Source organism: Heliangelus exortis, chromosome 2 (genome assembly GCF_036169615.1).
Source record: "Heliangelus exortis chromosome 2, bHelExo1.hap1, whole genome shotgun sequence".
Lineage (NCBI taxonomy): Eukaryota > Metazoa > Chordata > Aves > Apodiformes > Trochilidae > Heliangelus > Heliangelus exortis.
The window spans coordinates 107,767,583-107,781,417 of NC_092423.1; the positions used below are offsets into that span (position 1 = coordinate 107,767,583).

General features: G+C 41.3%; 1 protein-coding gene across 2 annotated transcripts in view; it reads right to left on the minus strand.

Moving 5' to 3' along the window:
* The window catches only part of GAREM1 (GRB2 associated regulator of MAPK1 subtype 1), a 103,510-nt gene that overhangs the window by 69,379 nt on the left and 20,296 nt on the right, over window positions 1–13,835 (minus strand). Inside the window, exon 2 of one of the 2 annotated variants that reach the window (XM_071737433.1) lies at window positions 9,536–9,676. In XM_071737433.1, coding sequence (XP_071593534.1) covers window positions 9,536–9,676 — 141 coding nt within the window. Of the gene's footprint in view, window positions 1–9,535; window positions 9,677–13,835 lie in introns of those variants that run through there. The other variant, XM_071737435.1, reaches the window with a different exon arrangement.

Genomic DNA, 13,835 nt, shown 5'->3' on the forward strand with positions numbered 1-13,835 from the left:
TGCTCACGACAGAGGAAAAAAAGCCAGTTTTTCCACTCCTTGAAGTTTCAAAGCTCACAGAACTGTGTTGTCCTGACACAGCAGAATTACTGTCTTGGATCACAGGCTATATTAAACACACAAATTACATTCTCTATATAAACAGAGTTATACACAGCTTAAATAGCATGGTTTTATTTTCTTATTGGCACCAATTGATACAGTAGTTCAGCTGAAGCTTAAGACATCTGTGATGTCAGTTGCTTTAATAGGCAGCACTGACGTGACCAGCTCTTGTTCCCAGACATGAAATGTGTTGGTTTCCATGGGGAGGATTCTGACCAAAGAATTCCTACCACACTTCCTATCAGTTGTTTTGTGCAGCAAACGCTGGGCTCCAGGGAAAAAAAAAAAAAAATTAAAAAAATCTGTTTGGGCTTCCAAAAATTCAGATGACATCATCCTGTGATGAATTTCTCTGCAGCTCCTTCCCCAAACACACATGATCTATCAAAAGCCCTGCTTTACATCCCTATCGGTTGCGTTCTGTATTTACAGAAGATAATAATAATTTTTGCCTTGTCTGCCATATTAGCTCATTTTTAACAGTTCCCCCTCCAGTCCCCAGATGCAAAAAGTGACAGTCAAAAAGAGATCTCTTAGATTAATCGTAGGAAGCACATGGCAAATTCTTCTTTCCTGAATTCCCATGCAGATTTAGACCATGAAATAATATAAAAGAGGACACACTTGAGACAAAGGGAACCCAATGGCAGAAGAAATCACCACCCAAAGTTGAAAAAAAGATGTATGCAGTGAAATCATTTTCAAATCCTCTAAGCCCTAAGGATTGTACTTCTCTGCAGAAGTTTTTATCTGCTACTAGAATGCACTATGATACAGGTGAAGTCACGGGATAGCTGCATTGGTGACTGCATCATTCCTTGCAAAGATGTGACAGTAGTGACAAATGCTTGCTTTCTTCTGCACCTGCTACTCAGTTCATACGGAAACCCAACTCCCAGCTTCATCCACCAGAGTTAAGCAGAAGATTAACAAAAAGCATCATTATCCAGATAACTATCAACTCAAAACATACCACTTTTCAGCTCAGATTTTATAAAAATTCTTTCTCAAGGTTTGCACAGAAGGGAAAGCACAGATTTTTTTTTTTTTTTGCCGATTAAATAGAGACCGCATCCTTTACAATTGCTTTCTCTTTATTCTCTTCTCCCATTAGGAAAACAGGTGTGAAGTTCCAGACTTATTTTTAACTGTATGGTTTCTATGTGCCTGAACATCTGCTTCAGGGTAGGAAAGTTGTTCAGTGTCCAGAAACAGCCAGGTCATCCCTATGCCAACTTTGCTGGCAGGACCTTACCAGCTGGGCAGACTGTTTATGCATTTCCTTTCTTTTACATCCTTAAATTATACCTCAGGAAAGCAGAGAACATGTTTCCTCTTAGGAGCCACATTCCCAGCTTCCTTGTAGCTAATACTTAGGGCAGCCTCAAGTGGTCAGAAACATGAAACTGGACCAGAGCTGAGTGCAGCCCTAAATACACCTCAAATTCCCAGTGGGGATCAGCCTTTTCCTCTCATCTTCCTCATGGTTAAGTTAAGCAGCTTTTAAGACCCTTCTCCCAAGCACTTAAGTCTCTGTCTCGCATCATGGAAATGAGCCCAGCGCTCCACTGTACCAGCCAAGAGCTAAGGCAAAGTAATTCAAGCAATGCCAAGTAAATCCTGTGGGATTTAGCCCATCTCCCAGTCTTCTGGGAACCAGCTTCCTGGCTGCTACTCTACTCTTCCCTTCAGTGCAGTCTTTCAAAAGTCATCCTCCCCAGTTAATTTCTTTTGTACAAGCCCCAAGAGTTCTTTCCTAACTGATGCAACTCTGATCAGCTTCTTTGCTGCCCACAGAGATCTGAAATGAGCAAACAAACAAAAGAAACCCTCCTTATAATGAATGCTTGTAAGGTCACAGCTGAATTTCAGCAAGTTACAAGTCTGCAGACTTGAGAGGAACATGTGATCCTTCGAATTGTCAGCTGTAAAAGCTGCAAGTTTTCCCTCTCTCCTCTTACTCCCTTGTCACAAGTAAAACACAAAGTTCAACACTGAGGCAAACCTTAATTTTTTTAACAAGCATAAGATTATACTTGTGCTGAAGTCAAAGTAGGAGTGCAAGACAGCTGTATCTCACAGAATATGCCTCATGCACTCAGTACCTCACTGAGATAATACTGAAAAACACCACTATCACAAGTTTTTGTTCCTTTTGAGGCACGAAGCAAATTAAACTAATTTTTATAGTACAAACTGGTGTCTACAAACCAGAACCTCTTTTTCCAGGTTGGAAATACTGAGAAAAAAATGCAGACATTTTATCTCCCTGAACTTCTTTAACACAACCAGGCTCTTCCTCCATCAGTTAGAATAACACTACCCTGTGGGCTAACTCTGCTCTTCTCATCATAACCAAGAGCAGCAGCCTTTGAGCACTGCAGACTCTACAACAGCTTCAGACATTCCAGGCTGGGCCAGGCAGCAAAACTGGGAGGTGGATGGGAACTAAAAGAGTTGAACGGGGTTTCACCAGAAGTCTGAATACAAATGTAGCTATATCCAGCCACCAAACTGAACATCAAAGCAAATTGTACAAAGTCTCTGGGCAACTCCAGAAATGTCTCACAGACACAAGGTTGCATATGTATCAAGAGACAGTGTCACAGTCCACTGATTTTCATCTATGAGAATGATAACTTTAAGGAAACTTGACACTGCAAAAAAGCCTGGCTGACTCCAGAGAGATGAGGTTGAGAATGAAAGATTCTCAGCAGTGCAACCTGATGAAGAATTGCAATGCCACCACTTCACTAGAAACTAAATTTGAACCACCTACCCCCACTAAAAAGGTATTCCTGATCCACAGCTTGCATTCTGGGAATGCTGCCAACACATGACACTAGAAAACAAGAACTGTTTACACACAAAACTCCTTGGACTCAGGGGAGTCTACTCGATCAAAAATCAACTAAGCAAGCAAGCAAACAAACAAAAAACCCAAACAAACCAACAACCAACTGGGAAGACATATCTGTACATAACTTTATAGTTACAAAACAAAATGCAAAGTAGAAAAGATTCTCCCAATACAGGTGGTCAGACAAATGGGGAATATTGCATTAATCTTAGGTAAAGAGCTGCTACTTCATCAGACTGGCATATGGGGAGATGAAGAGGCAGAAAGAACATGTGCACCCACAGGGGCAAAAGAAATAAACATTTTTTGAGAGCAACTTCAGTGCCTGCGTTTTAATATTGATTTAGACTTGATATTGCACTGCAGATCAGTGGAGAGGCATTTGCCAAAAATTTAAATAGGCTCAGAAAACTGCAGTAACAAACAGACAGAACCATGGAGAAGTCTGACAGCAGCTAAAATTGCTGAAGGTCACCCTTGGAATGAGGAAGAAAGCAAGAAAAGAAAAGCAAAAAATAAGATTATTGGTATTTCCTCCTGTATGGAAGAATACTTCATACATAAGTTCAAGGTGACAGGTCTGAAAAATCTAGGAATATGAATATAGTTTCCAGTCTTCAAAGCTGTGATTGCCTAGAATAGAAAAACTTGTCTTTGGGGAAAGAGGAGGCAGCAATTAAACTCAAAACAAGTAGAAAAATCTATTCTGTGACCAAAAAATAAAAGCATGGGACTATGTTATATGGGCCATTACAAGATTTTCAGACATGACGGATATCAAGCTTACAGATGAAAATGCATGAGCACGGCTCATGAAAACAAGTGCCCTCTCACTCTTTAATCCTCAGTCTTTTAAATGAACACTCAAAACAGACTTTCTTGCATTTATTTATGGGAAAAAAAGGTAAGCAGCTCTCAGGAAACTTCACACAGTCAAGTATTCAGAGCTACAGGAGCCATACTTCTCTTTTAAAAGCATGAATGCTGGTGGCAGTGCTTTCATTAGCAGTACCTATGAAGAAAAGCTTTCAAACCTCCAACTGCTTTTTAGATCACACCCGCTTTTTCAACAACAAAACAAAACAAATTAAATCAAAGCAAAGCTTAGGCACTGGGGGGTTAAATTTGTGGGTTGTTTTTCCCCTTGGTTTTCTTCTGAGGACATTTATTCATTAATCAGCCCAGAGACACATGGCAGCCCCCCTCTCTGGGAAGCACTTGGGCTCTGTCCTCTTGAAGTTAAGTTCAGTTGTACAGAACAAAAGCAGCAAGAACTGTGACAGCTGGATACCAGGTTAAATTCAAAGCAAAACACAAATTAAAACGCAAAGCACATTTCATATCAGGGAGTGGTGTACCTGTTGGATGGAAAGGACCCACCTAAGTAAGTTCCCTGCTCCAGAGCAGTGTCTCTCCCTGTTGTAAATCTCACCCACCTCTTTGAACTTAAAAATGACCCCATCAAAGCTGTACTGTACCACCCACAAAGAAGATCAGGAGTGGCTCTCCCTGAACCCATCTGCTGCTTCCAGGGAGGCAAAGCCATGGACAAAGAGCTCTTTGCCCAGTGCCACCTTCCTTGACCAGCAGACAGCATTACATTGCACTGGAAGGAGCGAAGAGTCAAAGCTGAATGTATGACAAGGAAGCATCCCCCTGTACATAGAGTAACAGATACCAGAAATGCTCAATCAAAGGACATTTGCCCAGTCTAATGTTTGGTTTTCCCTCCAGGGCCCTGAAGAGAGCCATACAGCATCCTTACAGAATGCCCAACATACTATAAGCATCTAAGAGTGTACAGTAATCACCAAAGTAAAAATCCAAGCTCTTTCCTGATCTTGGATGCAATATGTTCTCGGTGGGTATTGAGCAACATCAGCTTCTGTCACCACCTCGAGACAAGTAGGAGATGTCCAGCTCACACCATACTTCACCACTTTCTTTCCTCAATATTTAAGGTCTGGCTACCCCAGGGCAGGCATCAGAGTGCAAAACTGGGTCCTAGGGGCAGGCACACCTCTGGACATGAGAGAAAAATTTCTGCAGCTGTGTGTTGCAAAATCTCAGGGAGCTTTCCTGCTCCACAGCTGCCAAGGCAAGTTCACTCTTGAGAAGGTGTGCAGCGACTGTCTTCCTCCGTGTTTGAAGGATGCAGTGAGGAACAGGCCCATCAGGCACTGCTCCATGATGAACTAATCAAACCAGTAGAAACAGGTTCCAGTAGGACGTTTGTTGTACACCAGTTCTACCACTGGAGAAGGGACTTCTGACTCATCCTCACCTGCTGCCCCACCTGGAGAAGGTTCACATGACAAAGTTCTGTATTTCCTCATTCAAAAGACATTAAAGAAAGCTATCAGCACACTTAAGTAAGAAACTGGACAGGGTACCACCAATTACTCTGTATTAGCAACTGCACACCTCCACTACGAGGCAGGGAGGTACAAGTTCATAGGAAGAGTATTTCCAACACCCCGGATGTGTTCCAGCATGGCACGCCCTGGAATAGGGTGTTACTTTCTAATGTCTTCACATCAGTATTTTCTTCATTTGTTGCCTCCTGTGATCACACAGATGGTAGGCCTGATGCAAGAGGTATTCTCTTCAAGCCCTGCATAAAGCTGAATAGAAGCCTTTTCTTTAAGGAAAGGCAGGGGGTAGTTTTTTTATTTTTAAATTTTTTAAAAATATGAACTCGAGGGAACAGCTTTGCTCTTGGATGGGAAAAAACCATCTAACAGGCAAACAGAAGAATAAATGAACCACCATATGCAACAACAGAAATAAGGTCCTAAAAACCAACAGTAAATGTCTTGTTACAATTTTATTAAGCATGGGATCAAGTATCCAGGGCACAACAGACTGAGCCTGGGCTGTTTCGAGTCAGAGCAGAACAGCTTTGCAGATTGAGCTGATGCATCCTCAAAAATGCTTTTGATAACTTTTGAGTTATGTAGGCCTGGAACATAACACACAGGGATGGTCAGGCAGCACCCAAGGATGACAGTGCTCAAACCCCCATTACTTTGCTTCAGTCACTTTCAGTTATCACAGAGAAGTGGCCATCAACACCCCTGGTACACATCTTCCCACAGAGGTACCTCTACAGAGGAACAAGAACATCCCTCTGGATGACCAACAGCACAGTGAAGTCCAGTTCTGCAAGATACCAATATTCTCTGTATCTTCCAGATTCAGATCATAAAATCATACCTTCTGGAGGCCGCTAAGGGAGACATTTATCAAGGTAAAGATTACAGAACTGCCTAAGCCAAATGTAGGGGTAATGTTTGTCGCCAGATGGAAGGTACAGATGATATGCACACATTGTTAGAGCAGGAATTTATTATTAGGGTTCTCAGTTCCAGGAACAAAATAAAACTAGTTCAGACTGAAAGCTGCTAAGACCTTGTTGTAAGTACCAAGTATGAATGGTGTACCTGAGGAAAGCACAGGACACCAAAACAACTTCCAAATGTGATGGTTTACCTTGGACTCTCGTGAAGTGTGCTCTGTTACACCACAGCAGGGCACTATCAGGACAGTAACTCTGATCTGCTCCCCATGCCGTATACACATGAAGACCCCTTATGCTTGACCAGCCAGAGACTCATTAGCCATTTGGTTTTAATTACATGAAAATTGAACTTGATGCTATGTTAGCTTTACCTTTTACTCTAAAGAGAAGCAGACTGGAAATAGTATTCAAGAGGGAATAGTTAGACTGGCAGCTGTCATATATGACTGCTCTTTGACAGCAACAGCAAAAAATTAACCATGTCAGCCATCCCCAACAGAAACACACAGGGTAGCAGCTTCCCAGTAGGGAAAGGACCATCGGCAGGACTGCAGAGCTCAGGTTCTCTAAACAGTGAACTTAAATGTAAAAACATTCTCCTTCTTCAATACGGCTTTATTGTCTTTAGGTTTAATAAGTATATCAAAACCTGATTTTGCAAGTAGCAGAAACAGATTTACTTATATATATATATATATATGAGTATAAAGTGATGACTTTGTGTTACTTAAGCCCATAATCTCAAGAGAGTAACATCAGTTTCAACTTCCCTTCCTGTTCACCTGTTGCAACCAAAACCATGCTGCAATTTTCTACGTTAAAATTCTGCTAGGGAGGAAAAAAAAAGTTTTTCTAATAAAGCAGAAACAAACCTGAGAAGTTATTTTAACAGTCTTGTCCAATGTCTCAGGGTCATTATAGTAAGCACTATAAGCACCAAGGTCAGCTGTGTATTCATTGTATATGTCTAACTTGATAAAGTTAAAGCATGGAAAAAGTTAAGACTTGTAATCCAAAATTTATACAGCAATACAGTTTACAAACATTTGCCTAAAAGGACATAAAATCCTTCCTTAAAAAATGCCTGAGTCCAATATGAACATTCTGCCAGCTGCTCCAGTTGTGCTTTCAGTTCTCCCATGCAGACAGAGGGCTGTACCAGCCAGCTCGCTCAGCCAGCGCCAGGGGCTGGCTCTACCTTTTGGTAGCAGCACATCCTCTGCAGAGGAGATTCTGGAGTGCTCCCCACCTCCCAGCCTTCTCAGAAAAGCACTACACAGCAGACCCCAGCAGCATAACTGTGTCCAGCCAGTACACAGCCCAGCACCTCTTCTTAGGTTAAACTTTACCTCTTCAGCATCCTGGCCCCTAAAAGCAGTGATGCCGTGAGGCACAGTGCAATGCAGCACTGAAAGCACACTTGGTGTTAGCTTGTAGATTTCTGTGTGGTACACCACAACAGCATAAATTTATCTTTCAGGTACTGAGGAAGTTTCTAAATACATTTAGGTGATACCACCCAAGCAGCAGATTGCAGTGCTTTGCTTTCACATGCTTAGACACATCTCTTACTCCTTGCAAGCTAGCCCATTACACATGCAAGTTAGCACTGACCATTTTTGTGAAGTTCCTTTGGCAGCATCAGAGATCATCATACATTCAGTAAGTGCCCTCACTACAGTTTCTTAACTTTCAGTAGCAGTTTTCTTAACTTTCCTGTATTTTCATCTAATTAATGAGGGGTTTACGGCAGGGAACTTTCCGAAGATTGTTTGGCAGCAAGACGTACTACCAACTAAACACAAACTTCTGTATTAACATAAGCCACACAGAAAAACATATTGATACTTATATTGCAATATCTCAGGGGACAGATTTTGATTTTGCTGATATCTGTGTAAATTCAAGCCATGTATGAATAAAAGTATTAAGAGTCAGGAAACCATGCTTAGCAGATCTTTGTTAATTTCTTTTAAAATTAAGAACCAAGCTTTAGTAAGCCCCTTAAGATCCAGTCTTCATGCCAATAACCATTTTATTTACTGTTCTCATTCTTCCAGGAATCACTGTGAGGATTTTAAAACCCTGCATTCAGTTTGAAGGAGTGTTTATCTGCTCACAGTACTGAAGCTTATGCACCCAGGAGGTGTTTAAAAAAAAAAAATAAAATTGATGTTACTAAATACAAATGCTAGAAACTCTTTATACTGAGAGACACATATGACAATATCAGAACAAATGCTTTTAAATACATCTTAAAAATAAAAACAACCTTCCAGAAGGAGAAACAGTGTGTAAGAAGGCAGCTGATCTGAGTTTCATCACTGAAATAGGGTGCCATCACTGCAGTTGCAGCACTGGTGTGACTGAAACAAAACATTCCATTCAACTCTTGTACAGCCAGCACACCCTTGTTGCAGCAACATTTTAAAGGAGATTGTAAGAGAGTTGGTTACTCAATTAACAATTGGCTATATGGAAGACCAAGTAAAACAGAGCCCATATCTTTGTGTTGTAACCATGGCTCTTTCTGCTCCTTTTCCAGCTTTTAAAGTTTTTGTATCTAATGCAGTAAGATAAGCACATCCCACTCATATTATATTGCTCTATTCAACCTGTGAATAAGGATATTAAGCAGTGGGAAACAGTATCAAAAATAATAGGAAATATAACAGTATTAAAATATAGGAAATATAACAGTATTAAAAATAATAGGAAAGTAAAAAATTGGAACTATAAAATAAATATGGATTCATTGCATCATAATCTACTTGGAACAACAGTACTACTGCATCACTCAAAAAGGAAGACAGTGACAAGGAACTTGTGAGGAACATTGGTGTAAAACTGCAGTATAAGGCTCCCTGACTTTTACCATGGAAACATTAAAAAATCCCCTCCAGCTTGAGTATACTACAAAGTGCAAAACCCATTCCATCTTTGACCAAACATTCCAAGGTACTTTCAAACTTTCACTCATTTGTCACAACATTCACAGATGAGAAGCACTAGCAATTTGTTATATATACCCAAATTGAAAGTAATTCTTCTACATAGCTACACACTGTGTCAATTTTCTGCCCAATGAAATACACATATTCAGTAGCCCTAGTAGTAAGCAGTATCTCTTGAACACTCTATAACATTATCAAAAAGTCACAGACACGGGCATCAGAAGCTTAGCTTCCTTCTGTCAAAAAAGTGATCAGTGCAAGCAGCAGGCAACTCATTCTCTTTGTATTTGTATTTCAGGTCAGCAATAGTTTTACCTGCATAATGTACAGGGATTTCTATCTTTGGCCCTATGACGTAGTGACCCTCCTCCAGACTGTGAGCTGTAATTGTTGTCCACTGCCGACATGAATGGATCAGAAGATAATCGCTCTCTCGAAGGCCTTCTACAGTTTCTCCTGCAAAACAGATGTAGGTTTAAAAAAAAAATTATAATTAGTGCGTAAATAATTAGGAAAACTTCACAACAAGCATTTCATTCTTATTGCTGTTCATTTTTTCGGAGCAATTATGTTTCAAGTCTACACGGTATTAATTTTTGCAACATAAGCATCTTTACCTTACAGGAAAGCATAAACCAAAACAACTCTGTGCATGAATATGATACCAAAGAGATATAATTCAGTTTACTGAGTAGCTGCTCTGGGGTTCCTTTCCCAGCTTTCTGTAGAAACAGATTTCTGATATCTCTACTTATGTCTGCCCCTCTCACCTAACACAAATATTTGAAAGCTCTTTTCATTTTGAAATAAAGGGAAAAAAGTGCATTTCTGTATATTGAAAGACAGGCACCACACTACCCTACAGCCACCTGAAGCCAAGTCATGTTCATCACTGAAGTAATTGAGTATCACACTTGCAGACATAGAGACTTCAGCTTTTGCAAGTCATTGCTTGATCAGCCATTCCTAGGTCTGTAAACTTAATCCTGCCACTTAATGAGAAGGAAAAAAAAAAAATTTAGCATACACTGAAGTCCTCTCTCAGAGATAAATTCAGCCAGAAGCCTCATCCCAGATAATGTCCAGCTCATCTTTATAATCTCTCATGCTCTGTCAAATTAATTCCAAACACAGCTAGAGATCCAGCTCTCCTTTCCTCCCCTGTCCCTACCAAATCCTCTGCACTTCTGCAGAGTATGCTTTCCTCCTCCACTGGTTGCAGCACCTGATCGGGACTAGGGTGCTTTGCTTTGCTTTCCAGCAACTGCTACATCAGATACACTACCTGAGCTGTCAGCTATACATCTCAAGCATGATAAATGAACAAAATTACATAGAGCAGGGTACTGCTCTTACATACCTGCAGTTCTGCTAGGTATGCTTCTGCGCTAAGCCCACAGAAAGCAGCCTTTCTCAAGGTGTTCCTAAAGCAGCCACATTCAACTTTCAGGAAGACTTAGTAGACAGCCAAGAAAAATGAAGCTTGAAATTTATTTTTCCTTCTCTCTCACCAGCCCTCTGCAGTTACAGCCAAAAATAAAGCACGTAGCTTAGCCCTGGAATCAAGTTTGAACAAAAACCATCCCCTTCAGCTACTATAACAAACTGCACTTTCTCTTCACTGTCCTCTGATGTTCTTAAAAAGTCAGTGGAAGAATGAGACTTTCCTCAGCCTGGGGCAGCAGACATTTTCCTTGCTCAATGTCTGCAGAAGAGAGATACTTCCAATTGAGATGGTTTATTTTTTGTTTGTTTGGTTGGTTTTTTTCTCCCACATCAGGCAACCCTTTCCACCGTAAGCAATGGCTACTACACACCCCATTCCTGCCTGATTTCATGCTCCCATTCTATCAGAAAGCACCCTCCTACACAATTCAAAACACAGCAACTGGTGTGTGTGAGGATTGTTCAATAAGAGACCATTACAACCATCTGCTCTGACATTCTCCAGCTACAGGATTCTGATTGTTTCCTCCAGAAACTTAGATTTGGCTGAAGAAAGGAAAGACCCATTCCAATCTGCAGAGTCTGAGAGATGAGCTCCCTTGTGTCTCCTCTCTCTCAGCCTTAAAAACTAAAAAAAAAAAGTTTGCTTTGCACATTTGGGGCAACACATAAGTGTGGACCAGCTGCTGTATTGGTGGCATAGAGGGGGAACAACAACAACAACAAAAAAACAAACAAACAAAAAATAAAACCAAAAGGTATACAGAACTGCTTAGTACCAATTATTCTTTCCCTGTGAAGGTACCACTTCCAGGTTTCCTTCTTTTTCACAGCACTGAAAGTAGCTTCCAGGCAGGCAAGACATTTCAAGAACTGGTTTTCAAGTGCTACTTGGACCACATCCCTTGACAGTCCAGCCGGGCAGATGGGCTGCTCAACATCAGCTCCTCTTCTCTAGAAAGCACCCCCCTTCCACACAGTGTGCTGGGAGAAGGGACCTCAGAAAGCCTCAGGACAGGTGGGAAAGCTGCCATGCAGCAAAAGAACAACTCTTTGGCCCCATTCATGCCTTGAAGGGACTTCAGATATATTTGCTAAAGGAGTCATGCACCCACTAAATTTCACCATGCCATCCAACCTCAAGCATCTCCTGCTTCCTGCTCACCAGGCAACGCCTAGTAAGTATAAAAATTATCTTCAGCTTGCTGCAACAGGGGCTTAAAAGTCTGGGGGAAAGCACAATAGCAATAAAAGTAATAACAATAACAATAATAATATGGTATTTGAAACTCACATTTCAGTTCTAAGAGTTATGTTCAGGTTTTCTATAATCCATGGCAACAAGTAGTTAATCCATCTCAAAACAAAATAACACCAATGACACTTACGGGAAAAACCAGTATTTTTCTAGTTTCGGTGACAGTACTAAATGAATTTTGAAGAAAATACAAAGCATCTCTGGCATGCTTTTTCTCTGCCTTACAAACTGTAGGTATAATTTCATAATCATAGCTAAAGGGAGGCTGGATGCTACATCCAGGATTACATGGAAATAATTACAGTATGGGTCACCCTTCGAAGAGTCTGAGAAAGATATTCTCAGGAAAATAAAGACACCCATTATGAATAGGTGCTTCCAGTCATGGCTCACATGCTGTGATCTGTTTAAGCGATTACTCCACTAAAACTGGGTGGGACAGGTGAGTGTAAAAAGCAATCACTAAGGCAGGCCCAAGAGTGACTCTATAATTAAGTCTGCAGCTGGAAGCAGCTGTATTTTTTAAACAGAACCTTGGAAACCACAATTCTTGTTAAACCAATTATTTGCTCCAACCGATTACATCGGAAATGAATTTTGTGCTTTGCCACGGGAGACTGAGCGGAGGTGGAGCAGATGCCACAGGGAGTTCTCGGTCCCTCTGGCTCTCTCACAAGAGGCAACGCTGTCCTTAACAAGCCCTCATCTTTCCTAACTGTGGGTGAGCTGGATTCCTGGGGTTGTTTTATAGGAAGAGGCTTCTTGTCACCAAAGGGATTAATGGACTTGCAAAAACACCCAGTTAATGATGGCCTCCGTGATATGGGAGGAAATACAAGGAGGAGTCAAACATGACCAAGGGCAACAGAACATGGCAATAAGCACGCTTCTTTCTTCCATTTTCTTCTCATGCCTCCTCCCACAAGACTTGATCACTGTCTCCCTGAGAGAAGGACCTTTCAGGCAGGAGACACCTCTGACCCTAGCTGCACAACTCATTTCCCAGCCCAAGCACAGCCCACACTCGGTCCTTTACAACTCTTCTCAGCCAACCGTACCTGGCCAACCAGCCACACACATCCAACCCGATATTTTTTTTTTTCCCCTGCCTCAGTTACTAACCCCAGTTACGCAAGCCTTTCATTAATCACATTTTAACTATGTGGGAGAGACCTCAGCAGTGCTTACGTCCACCAAGTATGCAATTCGGTTCTCACCTATTCAACATACTCCTACACTGCTGCTTACACAAAAACCATAACGCCATGAGAAAACAGAGAACACAGGCCACTCATCTTTAGTAAGAGTTTTGTCTCTTATGATCAAATACGGATTAGCTCTATCTTCTCATCCTCTCCTCCCCACCCCACATGCTTGCAGTATAATTAAACCACTACAAAGAACCTACAGGCAAACACTTGAGCTGTTTTTTTTCCCCCAAATAAAAACCATGGAAGCAATGAAGTATCACATGCAATTCCCCACCCTTCCCCAAGCTGCCTACCTCTTACCAAAAATGTGAGTCAAGTTTATTCATAATAATGCCTGAGACTAAGAAACCCATGATTTGCTAACAGTGCCTAAACCCTAAATAAAGCCTCAGCACCCTTCCTTGCTTGACAATAAAGGCCTCACACCTCTGAACTGAAAAGCTGGCCAGTAGGTTCCTACACAAGCTGTCCTCCTATAAGCACTCTGACTGAATCCAGCTTTTGGGCTACACTTCATCGTGCATGAGCAAAGCAGCACTGCATCAGCTATTCATGTGCTCACTTCACTTAAGATGTATTACTATTTTTTTAATTTCTCAAGCTATTCCTAAAAACTACCAATACTGCAAATCCCACCCTTGTTGCAGCGAAGTTGCAAGGGAATGCTGATCACAAAAGAAAAACTGTTCACATGTTGATA